Raw genomic sequence first — 13,756 nt, forward strand, 5'->3', positions numbered from 1 at the left:
CCATGCTGTTGCCACTTGGTAAAGTGTCATCCTGTGATTCCTCATTTTTGCCAGAACTTGAGGGATCATCATAGTTAGAGGACAGGTGTCAGCCATATGTTCTTCCCCCAAAGTTGACATGATACCCACTGCGTAAGCACAGAACTGAACAGATGTATGTTGGCAGCTAATTGTTGAGCAAAATCAGCTAGCTTCCAGATGTAGCATCCATCCTGTTGTCAGAATCTTTTCTGTACATGATAGTGCATCAGCAAGTACACATAACTTCCCAGGTGTCTGGCAGCAATGTTGCAGTGGATACTGTCCACAATGTCATACAAGTCTCTCATGAGTTCCATCAGTTCCTGAGAGTGCTTTCCTCCAAACCTGTTGACAAAGGCCACAACCTTACATTTGTCTGTGGTTATGAAGGAATGTATGTGGTGTGGTGACCAATCAGCAAGTATGATGAAGGTTAAGGTCAGATGAAATGTTCTGTCCTCTTCCGAGTTGAGGACCTCCAAGGCTTGGAACTGATGATTGAGAATAGGTCATGTTCCTTGATTCTAATGAAATCAAACATCTTACCTGATGGAGATTGACAATCGTAAACCGCCTCTGGGCATCTGGACTGGAGGCCTGTGAATTAGGTAATCAGGCAGGCTATACCATCTCAGGTCCCTGAACACTGGCTCTGTGGCATGAGTCCAGCTGTGTCTCTCGATGGTGACTAATCCAATCCAGGATGTACCAGAGCTGCAGATGCCTCTAGCTGTTAGATCCTGCATCGAAGTAAGAGACCCTAGCAGTGACATCCAATCCTTGAGGTGTGTGCTGATAGTCCAGGATCCGAGTCTGTACGTCCTGATAGTGGTCCTTTTGGGGATAAATGAGTCCTGAAGTATATCTTAATATGGCCCCGATGTAGTTCTGAATTCACATAAGCTGTAGTTTTGATGTACCAGGAAGCCTCTATGGAACTATAGGTGATATCCTTCCTTTATGACTAAGCACATCCACTGGTCGCTCGTAATGATTTTACATTGTCTATATTGGGACAAAGGAAGTTATCCAAGTATTCATGGATCAGAATGCATTGAGGATGGAGATAGGTGAGCACTGGAGCTGTGATAACAGTGAATAGTCAGAGAGATCATAGAATTCCCTATGGAGATGGTCTGCCTGAAATTCCGAATTGATTCTGTCCAAGGTCCTGAGCTCCGATAAATCCTTCTTGGGAACCAGGAGGGTAAAAAGCTGTGCAACGATCTGAAGAGACCAACTCGATGACAGCCTACTTGTCCAGGAGCTTGTCTAGAGCTGTCACTGACACTGCAAGCTTGGAGTCATGGAGGTGAAAGCAAATTCCTATGGGATGTGTCATCAAGGGGGTCCTTGTGGAACTATAGGTGATATCCTTCCTTTATGACTAAGCACATCCACTGGTCGCTCGTAATGATTTTACAGTTGTCAGCATATGCTGTCAGATGGCTGGCCACTGGACATAGTGATATCAGCATAGGAAAAACCAGCATAAGAAAAGTATAGTTGAAAGTGGCATCCATAAAGGAAAGTTTTGGTCCATATAGCGAGTTATGGTGAAGTCAGGGAGCAGACAGGCCTGCTTTGGTCCAGGCTTTTCATTCTTCGTTATCTGGTATCCTTTTCCATAATTTTAGTTGCATGGCTTCTTTCTGTTGTAGCTGTCCTGGCATAAGTCATCACCCCAGAAGTGTGGGGGAGACATGAGCATATCTGGTGACACCATGAGGGCGAGTTAGCCTCAAATCATTACTGAACAAATGCAGCGTGTGAATTCAGATATTTGACTTTCCTTTAGAATATAGCACCACAGACTTTATAAATTACATCACAATACCTTATGACGTAATTTGTGAAACTTTGTAACCAAAAAAAAGAAGCTCTTTGACATCAGACTGTTGCTGGGTTATGGAGTGTGCCTAAAGCTCCTCTCAGCTCTCTATACACATTGTCATTGAGTAAGCCAAGTGACATTGGGAGTTTGACAGGGCATTTTATAGAAAGCGCCAGTTTATGAAAGCACTTTTATTTCAAATGTATTTTATATTTCGGTTTCAACATAACTTTTAGGACTAAATGAATTATAAATGGGAACTAATATGCATATATATTTTCATTCAGTAATTTGCATCATTACACAGAAATGGAGTTTTTTAGAATATTTTATTTTTCGAAGCGCTAAGAATGCATTACACTGGACATGTCAGCCACTTTTGTGCCACTTCGGTCAATGTATTCTATTTATTAGGATTATTTCAAGGGGTTAGGGTTAAGTTTAGGGTCAGGGTCAGGGTCAGGGTCAGGGTTAGGGTTAGGGTAAGGATAAGGGACCTAATCCAAAATAGTAGGTAGATGTCTGGTGCAATGCATGTGAACCTTTGTTGTTTTTCCTTTCACAATTTTAATACTTTTTTCACACAAAAACGTCGAAAGTACACAATGAAATGGTTTAATGTCGAAAAAATTGGGCTAAAGGAAATTGGCCTGGAACTTGCACTAAGCCACTTTCACACGCTTCATTTGCTCAGACTGCTCATGTCTCCCTCGTTCCTTAGTGTGATCCACATTATCCTTACAGTGTTCCCTCACTGTGTGAAGCCCATTTCTAGTGTTCCCCGCACAAGGTGCAATGTGCGGTGTATCTTGTTGATGTAGATGAAAATAAGATGAGGCAGGGGAATGCCCTGATCCACTAATCTCCAGATTCCAGGCAAACCAAGCTAGAGTCCATATTTTCTCTGGCATGTTCTCCTCTTGACCCTTCTTGATAACTAAGGCATATTTCTCAAAGGAAGACAGAGAGTCGAAGGTTGACAGGTCTTACCAACATGGCATCTCGTCACATTCCCGACAGGCATTATGAGCAGCAGGAGGGGACATATTTCCCATTACAATTCTCATTATTTTTCTCATTAACAAACAAACCACATGTGTTCACCTCACAGAAATAGTGTGGTGTATACACAAGTATTCAGGGGTTGGGAGACTGGTGTATTACGATATGTATACATGGCCTGGTTGTGCGGTGTATACACAAGTACCGGTATTCAGGGATTGGGATACTGGTGTATTACGATATGTATACATGGCCTGGTAGTGTGGTGTATACACAAGTCTTCAGGGATTGGGAGACTGGTGTATTACGATATGTATACATGGCCTGGTTGTGCGGTGTATACACAAGTATTCAGGGATTGGGAGACTGGTGTATTACGATATGTATACATGGCCTGGTAGTGTGGTGTATACACAGGTATACATGGCCTGGTAGTGTGGTGTATACACAGGTATTCAGGGATTGGGAGACTGGTGTATTACGATATGTATACATGGCCTGGTTGTGCGGTGTATACACAAGTATTCAGGGATTGGGAGACTGGTGTATTACGATATGTATACATGGCCTGGTTGTGTGGTGTATACACAGGTATACATGGCCTGGTAGTGTGGTGTATACACAGGTATTCAGGGATTGGGAGACTGGTGTATTACGATATGTATACATGGCCTGGTAGTGTGGTGTATACACAGGTATTCAGGGATTCGGAGACTGGTGTATTACGATATGTATACATGGCCTGGTTGTGTGGTGTATACACAGGTATACATGGCCTGGTAGTGTGGTGTATACACAGGTATTCAGGGATTGGGAGACTGGTGTATTACGATATGTATACATGGCCTGGTAGTGTGGTGTATACACAGGTATACATGGCCTGGTAGTGTGGTGTCTACACAGGTATTCAGGGATTGGGAGACTGGTGTATACACAGGTATTCAGGGATTGGGAGACTGGTGTATTACGATATGTATACATGGCCTGGTAGTGTGGTGTATACACAGGTATACATGGCTTGGTAGTGTGGTGTTTACAAAGGTATTCAGGGATTGTGAGACTGGTGTATGACGATATGATGTATTCAGGGACTGGCAGAGTGGTGTATACACAGGTATTCAAGGACTGGCAGAGTGGTATCTACACAGGTATTCATGGCCTGGGAGAGTGGTGTATACACAGGTATTCATGGCCTGGTAGTGTGGTATATACACAGGTATTCATGGCTTGGTAGTGTGGTGTATACACAGGTATTCAGGGATTGGGAGAGTGGTGTATACACAGGTATTCATGGCCTGGGGACTGGTGAATTACGATATGTATACATGGCCTGGTAGTGTGGTGTATACACAGGTATACATGGCCTGGTTGTGTGGTGTATACACAGGTATACATGGCCTGGTAGTGTGGTGTATACACAGGTATTCAGGGATTGGGAGACTGGTGTATTACGATATGTATACATGGCCTGGTAGTGTGGTGTATACACAGGTATTCAGGGATTCGGAGACTGGTGTATTACGATATGTATACATGGCCTGGTTGTGTGGTGTATACACAGGTATACATGGCCTGGTAGTGTGGTGTATACACAGGTATTCAGGGATTGGGAGACTGGTGTATACACAGGTATTCTGGGATTGGGAGACTGGTGTATTACGATATGTATACATGGCCTGGTAGTGTGGTGTATACACAGGTATTCAGGGATTCGGACACTGGTGTATTACGATATGTATACATGGCCTGGTAGTGTGGTGTATACACAGGTATACATGGCTTGGTAGTGTGGTGTTTACAAAGGTATTCAGGGATTGTGAGACTGGTGTATGACGATATGTATACATGGCCTGGTAGTGTGGTGTATACACAGGTATACATGGCCTGGTAGTGTGGTGTATACACAGGTATTCAGGGATTGGGAGACTGGTGTATACACAGGTATTCTGGGATTGGGAGACTGGTGTATTACGATATGTATACATGGCCTGGTAGTGTGGTGTATACACAGGTATTCAGGGATTGGGAGACTGGTGTATTACGATATGTATACATGGCCTGGTAGTGTGGTGTATACACAGGTATACATGGCTTGGTAGTGTGGTGTTTACAAAGGTATTCAGGGATTGTGAGACTGGTGTATGACGATATGATGTATTCAGGGACTGGCAGAGTGGTGTATACACAGGTATTCAAGGACTGGCAGAGTGGTATCTACACAGGTATTCATGGCCTGGGAGAGTGGTGTATACACAGGTATTCATGGCCTGGTAGTGTGGTATATACACAGGTATTCATGGCTTGGTAGTGTGGTGTATACACAGGTATTCAGGGATTGGGAGAGTGGTGTATACACAGGTATTCATGGCCTGGGGGACTGGTGAATTACGATATGTATACATGGCCTGGTAGTGTGGTGTATACACAGGTATACATGGCCTGGTTGTGTGGTGTATACACAGGTATACATGGCCTGGTAGTGTGGTGTATACACAGGTATTCAGGGATTGGGAGACTGGTGTATTACGATATGTATACATGGCCTGGTAGTGTGGTGTATACACAGGTATTCAGGGATTGGGAGACTGGTGTATTACGATATGTATACATGGCCTGGTTGTGTGGTGTATACACAGGTATACATGGCCTGGTAGTGTGGTGTATACACAGGTATTCAGGGATTGGGAGACTGGTGTAGTGTGGTGTATACGATATGTATACATGGCCTGGTAGTGTGGTGTATACACAGGTATTCAGGGATTGGGAGACTGGTGTATACACAGGTATTCTGGGATTGGGAGACTGGTGTATTACGATATGTATACATGGCCTGGTAGTGTGGTGTATACACAGGTATTCAGGGATTCGGAGACTGGTGTATTACGATATGTATACATGGCCTGGTAGTGTGGTGTATACACAGGTATACATGGCTTGGTAGTGTGGTGTTTACAAAGGTATTCAGGGATTGTGAGACTGGTGTATGACGATATGATGTATTCAGGGACTGGCAGAGTGGTGTATACACAGGTATTCAAGGACTGGCAGAGTGGTATCTACACAGGTATTCATGGCCTGGGAGAGTGGTGTATACACAGGTATTCATGGCCTGGTAGTGTGGTATATACACAGGTATTCATGGCTTGGTAGTGTGGTGTATACACAGGTATTCAGGGATTGGGAGAGTGGTGTATACACAGGTATTCATGGCCTGGGGGACTGGTGAATTACGATATGTATACATGGCCTGGTAGTGTGGTGTATACACAGGTATACATGGCCTGGTACTGTGCCATATACACAGGTATTCAGGGATTTGGAGACTGGTGTATGACGATATGATGTATTTAGGGACTGGCAGAGTTGTATATACACAGGTATTCATGGCCTGGGAGTGTGGTGTATACACAGGTATTCATGGCCTGGGAGCGTTGTGTATACACAGGTATTCATGGCCTTGGAATGTGGCGTATAGACAGGTATTGAAGGACTGGGAGAGTGGTGTATGCACAGGTATTCAAGGACTGGGAGAGTGGTGTATACACAGGTATTCATGGCCTGGAAGAGTGGTATATACACAGGTATTCAAGGCCTGGTAGTGTGGTGTATGCACAGGTATTCAAGGACTGGGAGTGTGGCGTATACACAGGTATTCAAGGACTGGGAGAGTGGTGTATACACAGGTATTCAAGTACTGGGAGAGTGGTGTATACACATCAACGGAAAGTTTTGGCAGCAGGAAAGTACTGAGAAAATTGACATTCACTAACACTTTTTGTTCACCAACGTGAAATATGCCAACAGATAATCCTTATGTTGTGATTAGCAAGTGCTTCTTTGATGTAATGGTATAGTCTGAATGACACTTAACCCTACATAGGAAATATACATCAAATACTCTTGACATTGTTGACATGATAAACATTAATACCGAGATACATTTATAACTGAGATCAGGAGCTGGTTAGACGTGATGCCATCAAGGTACTCCCCCAGCAAGGAATTGTCTCTTGTACAAGTCAAGAACATTTTTACTTGTCAGCGTTTCTCCTTCTTCACTTGATGTGTACACCTACTGAGAAATGATGAATAGTGACTTCAGATAAACAGTGTTTTCAAAAAGTGCATGATTGTGAATAGGTTACCATTTGAACAAGCAATATGAGTTTTCTGTGCCATCAACAAGGTGGGTGGTGTGGGGACTGACTGTCTCAAAGATGTTCCAGGTGTTGTTACTGTGGGTGCCTTCCACCCAGTAGCTGGTCATATATTTGTGAATTGCTCTACACTGGTGATGAGATCAACAGACCTAAGTCGAAAAGCATTCGCATGTGTTACCAGCTAGGTTACACTGGGATTGCCCTTGATGACAATAGTACTTTTCTGGATGTACTCACACATGGCTAAACGACAATGACAGAAACAACCTTTTGGCTGACACTGAGGGGAAACATTGTTCAAGACCTTTAGAGGAGCAAGTATGAAGTCAGTGCAGATTTTAGTCAGAACAGGTTTTCACAATATTAAAAAATCATTATTAAGTTCTCTAAGGCAGTAGTCCAGATGCCTATGGGCACATCTTGCCTTCAACAAATGCATTCATGGTGTACATTTGTGAGATGACGGCAAGACATACGTCACAGCAGTAGGCATTGGCGTCGACGAGGAGTTGCACCTGTATTGAATACGAAAATCTTCTCTCTCTTCTCATTCTGAATTGAGGAAGAAGTTATCGCCAGATGATCTTGGTGCAGCTCTGGAGGACTGGGAGGTCAATGACATTTGTAGGTAAACTTGACCACATTCTGTTTGAATACAACGGGGGTACTATCATATGACCAGTTTACTTATACTCCTTCAGCACATATGGCTTACACAGAATATGTAATGTTGATACAAAGTGACACCAGTTGATCAGTGGCAGTAAGCAATAATGGGCCTACATGAGTTCACAGATTGACCAGAACAAACTACCGGTAGGTGTTGTCATTCACTCCATGGTCTAACCTGAAAACTAACCTGCCACATCTCGTCACGTGGCTAACATCAACCATTCGTTACCAAGACATAGGACAGTGTGACAATGTTAGTGTTGGATAAACACACTCCTCTAACATTATCTACTACAGCATACATCTACGCATACAGTTATTGTAACACTGGCAATAACTTATCCTTTCATCAATTCCTTAACACATGCACAAGTAGCTGTCTGTGTACATGTCTATGGAAAGGGAGTTCTAAGTAGCAAACTTTGGCCCAATCCTTTTGACCTTTTATATCAATACAATATGTTTAAAAACAAAAGGCTTGGTAATCAACATCATCATCATTGAATACACAATGCCATTTAGAAAGTGCTCAGATGTAACAGATGTTCTTTTGGAATTACACTTTCTCAGTATAGTACAGATTCTTGCGGAGGCTGAGTGGGTTAGGTGGCTGACTTTGTGTGCTGTCTAATAAGTGCCTGACTCTGAGGATGTGGGTTCAAATCCAAGGATGGGATTCAACCCAACAAAAGTACTAGATTTTGTACTTTACTGAGAAAGTGTAATCCCAAATATAACATATGTTACATCATCACCATGACACCACAAAACATTCCAGATGCAGATCAGACTGTTGTTTGACTCTCACAATACCTTCATGGCTCAAAACTTTTCATATTTACAGAAAACATTCATTATAGAAACAAAAGTGGCTGCAGTGAAAAAGGACAGAAGTGATGACTTTTAAAAGGGTTTTCAATCACTGATTCATGTAAGCATCATATACCGTACTCACCTTCTTTAGTCTGCAGTGTCACTGCATTGCTCTCATAGTCCAGTGGACGGATGACAATGTTTACGTAATTAAACTGGCCCTGAAACAGACCAGTGATACGAAAGTAAGTTAGGGTTGTGATGATAATGATGATGATGATGATGTCCTGTGCAAACAGCTACCTTAATTACAAAGATAAAGGACTTCTAGTTTAATGGATTTAAGCTGTAAAATTTTGGTACAGAAAGTGAAATGCTTCTAATAACACAGTTAATGCACTTTCATTCTAATGACCATGACAATTTATATCAGCCTAACAAATGGTGTACTGACGTGTATTGAAAACATGGGTACTTAAAAACATCTCATATCCACAGATGGTGGGCTCATTACACAAAGAAGCAACACTATGTCAGGATGATACAATGATCATATTTTACATGAAGGTCAGTCAAAAGCTTAACTATGCAAAGCATCGAATGCAGTACACATTAAGCTGAGACAGGCATCATAAGGTTATCATCACTTATCGTGTACAAGACTCATCAGATATTGGGACAGATGTTGGGACAGCCTTTTTAAACTTTTCAAAATTAACAGAATTTATTTGTGGCTTGAGACAAAAAAGAACATGTTTTTTCAAAAATGATATTTAAATGTAAGTAATGAAGAAGCAGTGTCCAGTACAAATGAGTGGACTGACTGGCAGCTGCAGCTGACAACCTCGGGCCATATATGGGCTTCAGGACTTCACTGAGGGCTTAAACTACCGTAAATCACACCTATCTGTAGCAGACTGTTGAAACACATCAGGAAATTGTACACAAACACATCAAACCTAATAACATCAACAAAGAGAGGCCACATATTTGAAGAGAAACACTAACATTACAAACTTTGTCAGTCACTACAACTTAAACTTACACATAGAAGTGCTGGCGAGCCTCAGAGTGCAACTGACCGTAATTAACCTCCATCCATCTGTGTAAGAACTTACATCCATTGTATCCCAATAGGGTAGTAGTGATTTTCATTTTTATTTTCATTTATTCCAGCTCAATCAAATTACAGTGTAAAGCCACCCTGACACTGGTATGCAATTTTACGTGCCAATGAGTAAACTCGGCGTAAACTGTTGTGAAGTGTGCACAAACAGTGCGGGGCTGCGTACCAGTGCGCAAAGATAATTTTGAAATGTTCAAAATTTCTGGTACGCATAATCTTCGCGCTACTTGCGTGAACTAGTCATAAATATTGCGCAACATACTCGCAAACACTGCGGGCGGTGCGTGTCAATTTCTGGCCCTGCGCGCATTGACATGCAGTGTCACGCTTTCTCCTGCCTGGATCACAAACTGTGTTCGACATGGTCGCGACCGACTGCGCAAAGTTCACGCCTTCTAACTTGTCGTGAAGTGGGCGTTGTGTGTTGTCACGACATGTTCACGTGGTCATGGAACGAGCAGTTCCTGCATAGTATGCGCACGGCGCGATTAGTTTGTGCATGTCACGAAATTGACCTGCACTGGGCACGCCTACTTCACGCATTGTTGGCGCACGAACCAGCGACGTAGTGCGTACATAAAAGCGTACCGATCGCCAGTCCCCACATTCCTCAACTCGACAGCGAACAGTCAACAAGATGCCTGCCAAGAAGAAGAAGACAACAACCAGAGGAAGAGCAGGACCAGGAGTGGATAGAAGACTTGAAGAAGAGACCGGACAAGACACAGAGACGGATAGAGACCGAGGTTGCAGGGAGGGAGAAAGATATTTCTCCAGGTTCAGGGACAGTAGCATTGGGCTGTGACGTTATCCCAAGGATATGGACACTCATCTCATGGCCCCCGACACACTGAGGGTGTACATATCTTGAACTCAGAGAGAGAGAGAGAGAGAGAGAGAGATTGCAGATTGTAATAACTTCAGCTTTGAATCTGTACTGAAGACTTGCATAGAAATTACCATGGAATTACTTTTCATGTACGGATTTGGCAGTCTGACTTTACCAAGAGTTTGGCGATATCAATTATATTTTAACGTTTTTAAACAGAGATGTAAAGACTGTAACCAGCAAGAATGGCACACACGGATCACAGAGCCAAAGAAACTTCACTCATATCAACATTTCAAATCTTTACTGAACATAGAATTTTACTTGTCGACTTTAACTAAACGAGAACACCAAGTCTACTTTTCCTTCTTAGATCATCAGAACTACCATTTAGAGTTAATACTGGACGCTGGGAAGGATTACTGTACAAATATGCCAAGTCTGTGATTGCCATAGCGTTGAAGACGAATACCATTTCTGTCTTATTTGCCCAGCTTATGATACTTTAAGACCTTTACATCTACCAAAACACTGTTTTGCAAGAAGTGATGTCTTCTTGTCAACCATTCCCTCACCCACACTGCCCTTGCTTTCCTTTTTCTAGTTGGGGTTATGTCGACTTCTTTGGCCTGCTCTTGTTGCATTTTCTCCTGGTCTTCAAGAAGTAATAGTGCTGCATCTGCGAGATATAGACACGTTTTCTTTTCCACATCAAGAGCTTGTTCTCTGGTGTTCAACACCTTGTAGGTCCACAGCAAGTCAAGGAATGCATGAGGCTATGGGTGATGCCTGCCGTTTTTATAGCGTGGCGTCAAGCGGGACAAGGCGGGAACAAATAATACCACGACTGCTTCACGCATGCGCGCAGTGGTTGTGGCAATGCATGCCCATGCTGGAACAATACGCGTAGTGCGTACCATGCCGTACACTAGACGCCAACAATACTTGACCTAGATGTAAATAAGTTGTGCGATAGCGTGACATTGCGTGACAATGCGCGCCATTTTCGGTCGCGCATTGTGTGCCAAGTGCGTAAACAGGACACGAACAGTGCGCAAACTTGGCTTCACGCTTTCATGCGTGCTGCCTGAATTGCACGCATTGCCACGACGAATTGCGCGGCAATGCGGAGGCAAAACTCGTGCAAGTGTCAGGGTGGCATAAGTACAAATGGTAGAAGAATACCTCCTGCAAGACAGAGAGGGCTAGAGAATTTACTTCTTAATACAGAACAAAAAGAACAAGCATTATTTGTACATGCAATAAAGTTTTTTAACATCATTTATGATATTGTCAATCATTTAGGACATCAATCAATGGATAGTCTAGCCCAGACTTCCTTCAAATAGCTGCAATATTGCTGTGTGCAGAGTTGACCCAACAAACAATCGTACCGTGCATCCTACTGCGGTGTGTGTCACTGCCTATACCAGGACATACCTTGATGGTCCCCATCTTGTAGTCTTCACCACTGTCATTGTACACAATCGTCACAAAGTCATTTCCGATGTGCAGTTTCTTTGCATTGCAGTTAGGATCAGATTCTCTGTTTGGCATTAAAGTAGCCACATGGAAAATCACTGAAATAGGAAAAGCATTCACCATAGTAACAATGCTGCAGCGAGTTGTCCTGGGCAGATGTCTACTCTAGCAACTTCAAACACATGTGGGTCTTTTTCTCATATATACATACGCATTTCTAAAAACACTTAAGGCAATTTAGAGAAATATGGACACGCTATTCTTTTGTGTGCTTCATGCAAGGATATAAGTGGCTCATGGGTTTATGTCTAGAGGTGAGGGGAGGCACAAGGGTGCTTGACGACAGCTTGGACATGTGTACAGCCCAGACATACGCCAGTTATATCCCACTGAGATACCATGCCACAGTTTATTACAGATATCCCACCGAGATACCATGCCACAGTTTATTACAGATATCCCACTGAGATACCATGCCACAGTTTATTACAGATATCCCACTGAGATACCATGCCACAGTTTATTACAGATATCCCACTGATATACCATGCCACAGTCTATTACAGATATCCCACTGAGATACCATGTCACAGTTTATAACAGATATCACACTGATATACCATGACACAGTTTATTACAGATATCCTACTGAGATACCATGCCACAGTTTATTACAGATATCCCACTAAGATACCATGCCACAGTTTATTATAGATATCCCACTGATATACCATGCCACAGTTTATTACAGATATCCCACTGAGATACCATGCCACAGTTTATTACAGATATACCACCGAGATACCATGCCACAGTTTATTATAGATATCCCACTGATATACCATGCCACAGTTTATAACAGATATACCATCGAGATACCATGCCACAGTTTATTACAGATATCCCACTGAGATACCATGCCACAGTTTATAACAGATATCCCACTGATATCACATGCCACAGTTTATAACAGAAATCCCACTGACATACCATGGCACAGTTTATAACATATATCCCACCCGGATACCATGCCACAGTTTATAACATATATCCCACCGAGATACCATGCCACAGTTTATAACATATATCGCACCGAGATACCATGCCACAGTTTATTACAGATATCCCACCGAGATACCATGCCACAGTTTATTACAGATATCCCACTGAGATACCATGCCACAGTTTATTACAGATATCCCACTGAGATACCATGCCACAGTTTATTACAGATATCCCACTGATATACCATGCCACAGTCTATTACAGATATCCCACTGAGATACCATGTCACAGTTTATAACAGATATCACACTGATATACCATGACACAGTTTATTACAGATATCCTACTGAGATACCATGCCACAGTTTATTACAGATATCCCACTAAGATACCATGCCACAGTTTATTATAGATATCCCACTGATATACCATGCCACAGTTTATTACAGATATCCCACTGAGATGCCACCATGCCACAGTTTATTACAGATATCCAATCGAGACACCATGCCACAGTTTATTATAGATATCCCACTGAGATACCATGCCACAGTTTATTACAGATATCCCACCGAGATACCATGCCACAGTTTATAACAGATATCCCACTGAGATACCATGCCACAGTTTATAACAGATATCCCACTGATATACCAAGCCACAGTTTATAACAGATATCCCACTGAGATACCATGCCACAGTTTATTACAGATATCCCACTTATATCCCATGCCACAGTTTATAACAGATATCCCACCGAGATACCATGCCACAGTTTATTACAGATATCCCACTGAGATACCATGCCACAG

The 13,756-nt window shown here is 42.6% G+C and overlaps 1 protein-coding gene across 1 annotated transcript in view; it reads right to left on the reverse strand.

The window, feature by feature from the left end:
* Positions 1-13,756, reverse strand: part of LOC124276719 (tuberin-like) — a 141,628-nt gene that overhangs the window by 9,839 nt on the left and 118,033 nt on the right. The window contains exons 36-37 of the mRNA XM_046712362.1: positions 11,898-12,037; positions 8,645-8,723 (exon numbers count right to left, since the gene is read on the reverse strand). Of these exons, the coding sequence (XP_046568318.1) occupies positions 8,645-8,723; positions 11,898-12,037 (219 nt within the window). The remainder of the gene's footprint in view (positions 1-8,644; positions 8,724-11,897; positions 12,038-13,756) is intronic.

This window comes from Haliotis rubra, unplaced genomic scaffold (genome assembly GCF_003918875.1).
Source record: "Haliotis rubra isolate DU_JTF1 unplaced genomic scaffold, ASM391887v1 Scf212, whole genome shotgun sequence".
Classification (NCBI taxonomy): domain Eukaryota; kingdom Metazoa; phylum Mollusca; class Gastropoda; order Lepetellida; family Haliotidae; genus Haliotis; species Haliotis rubra.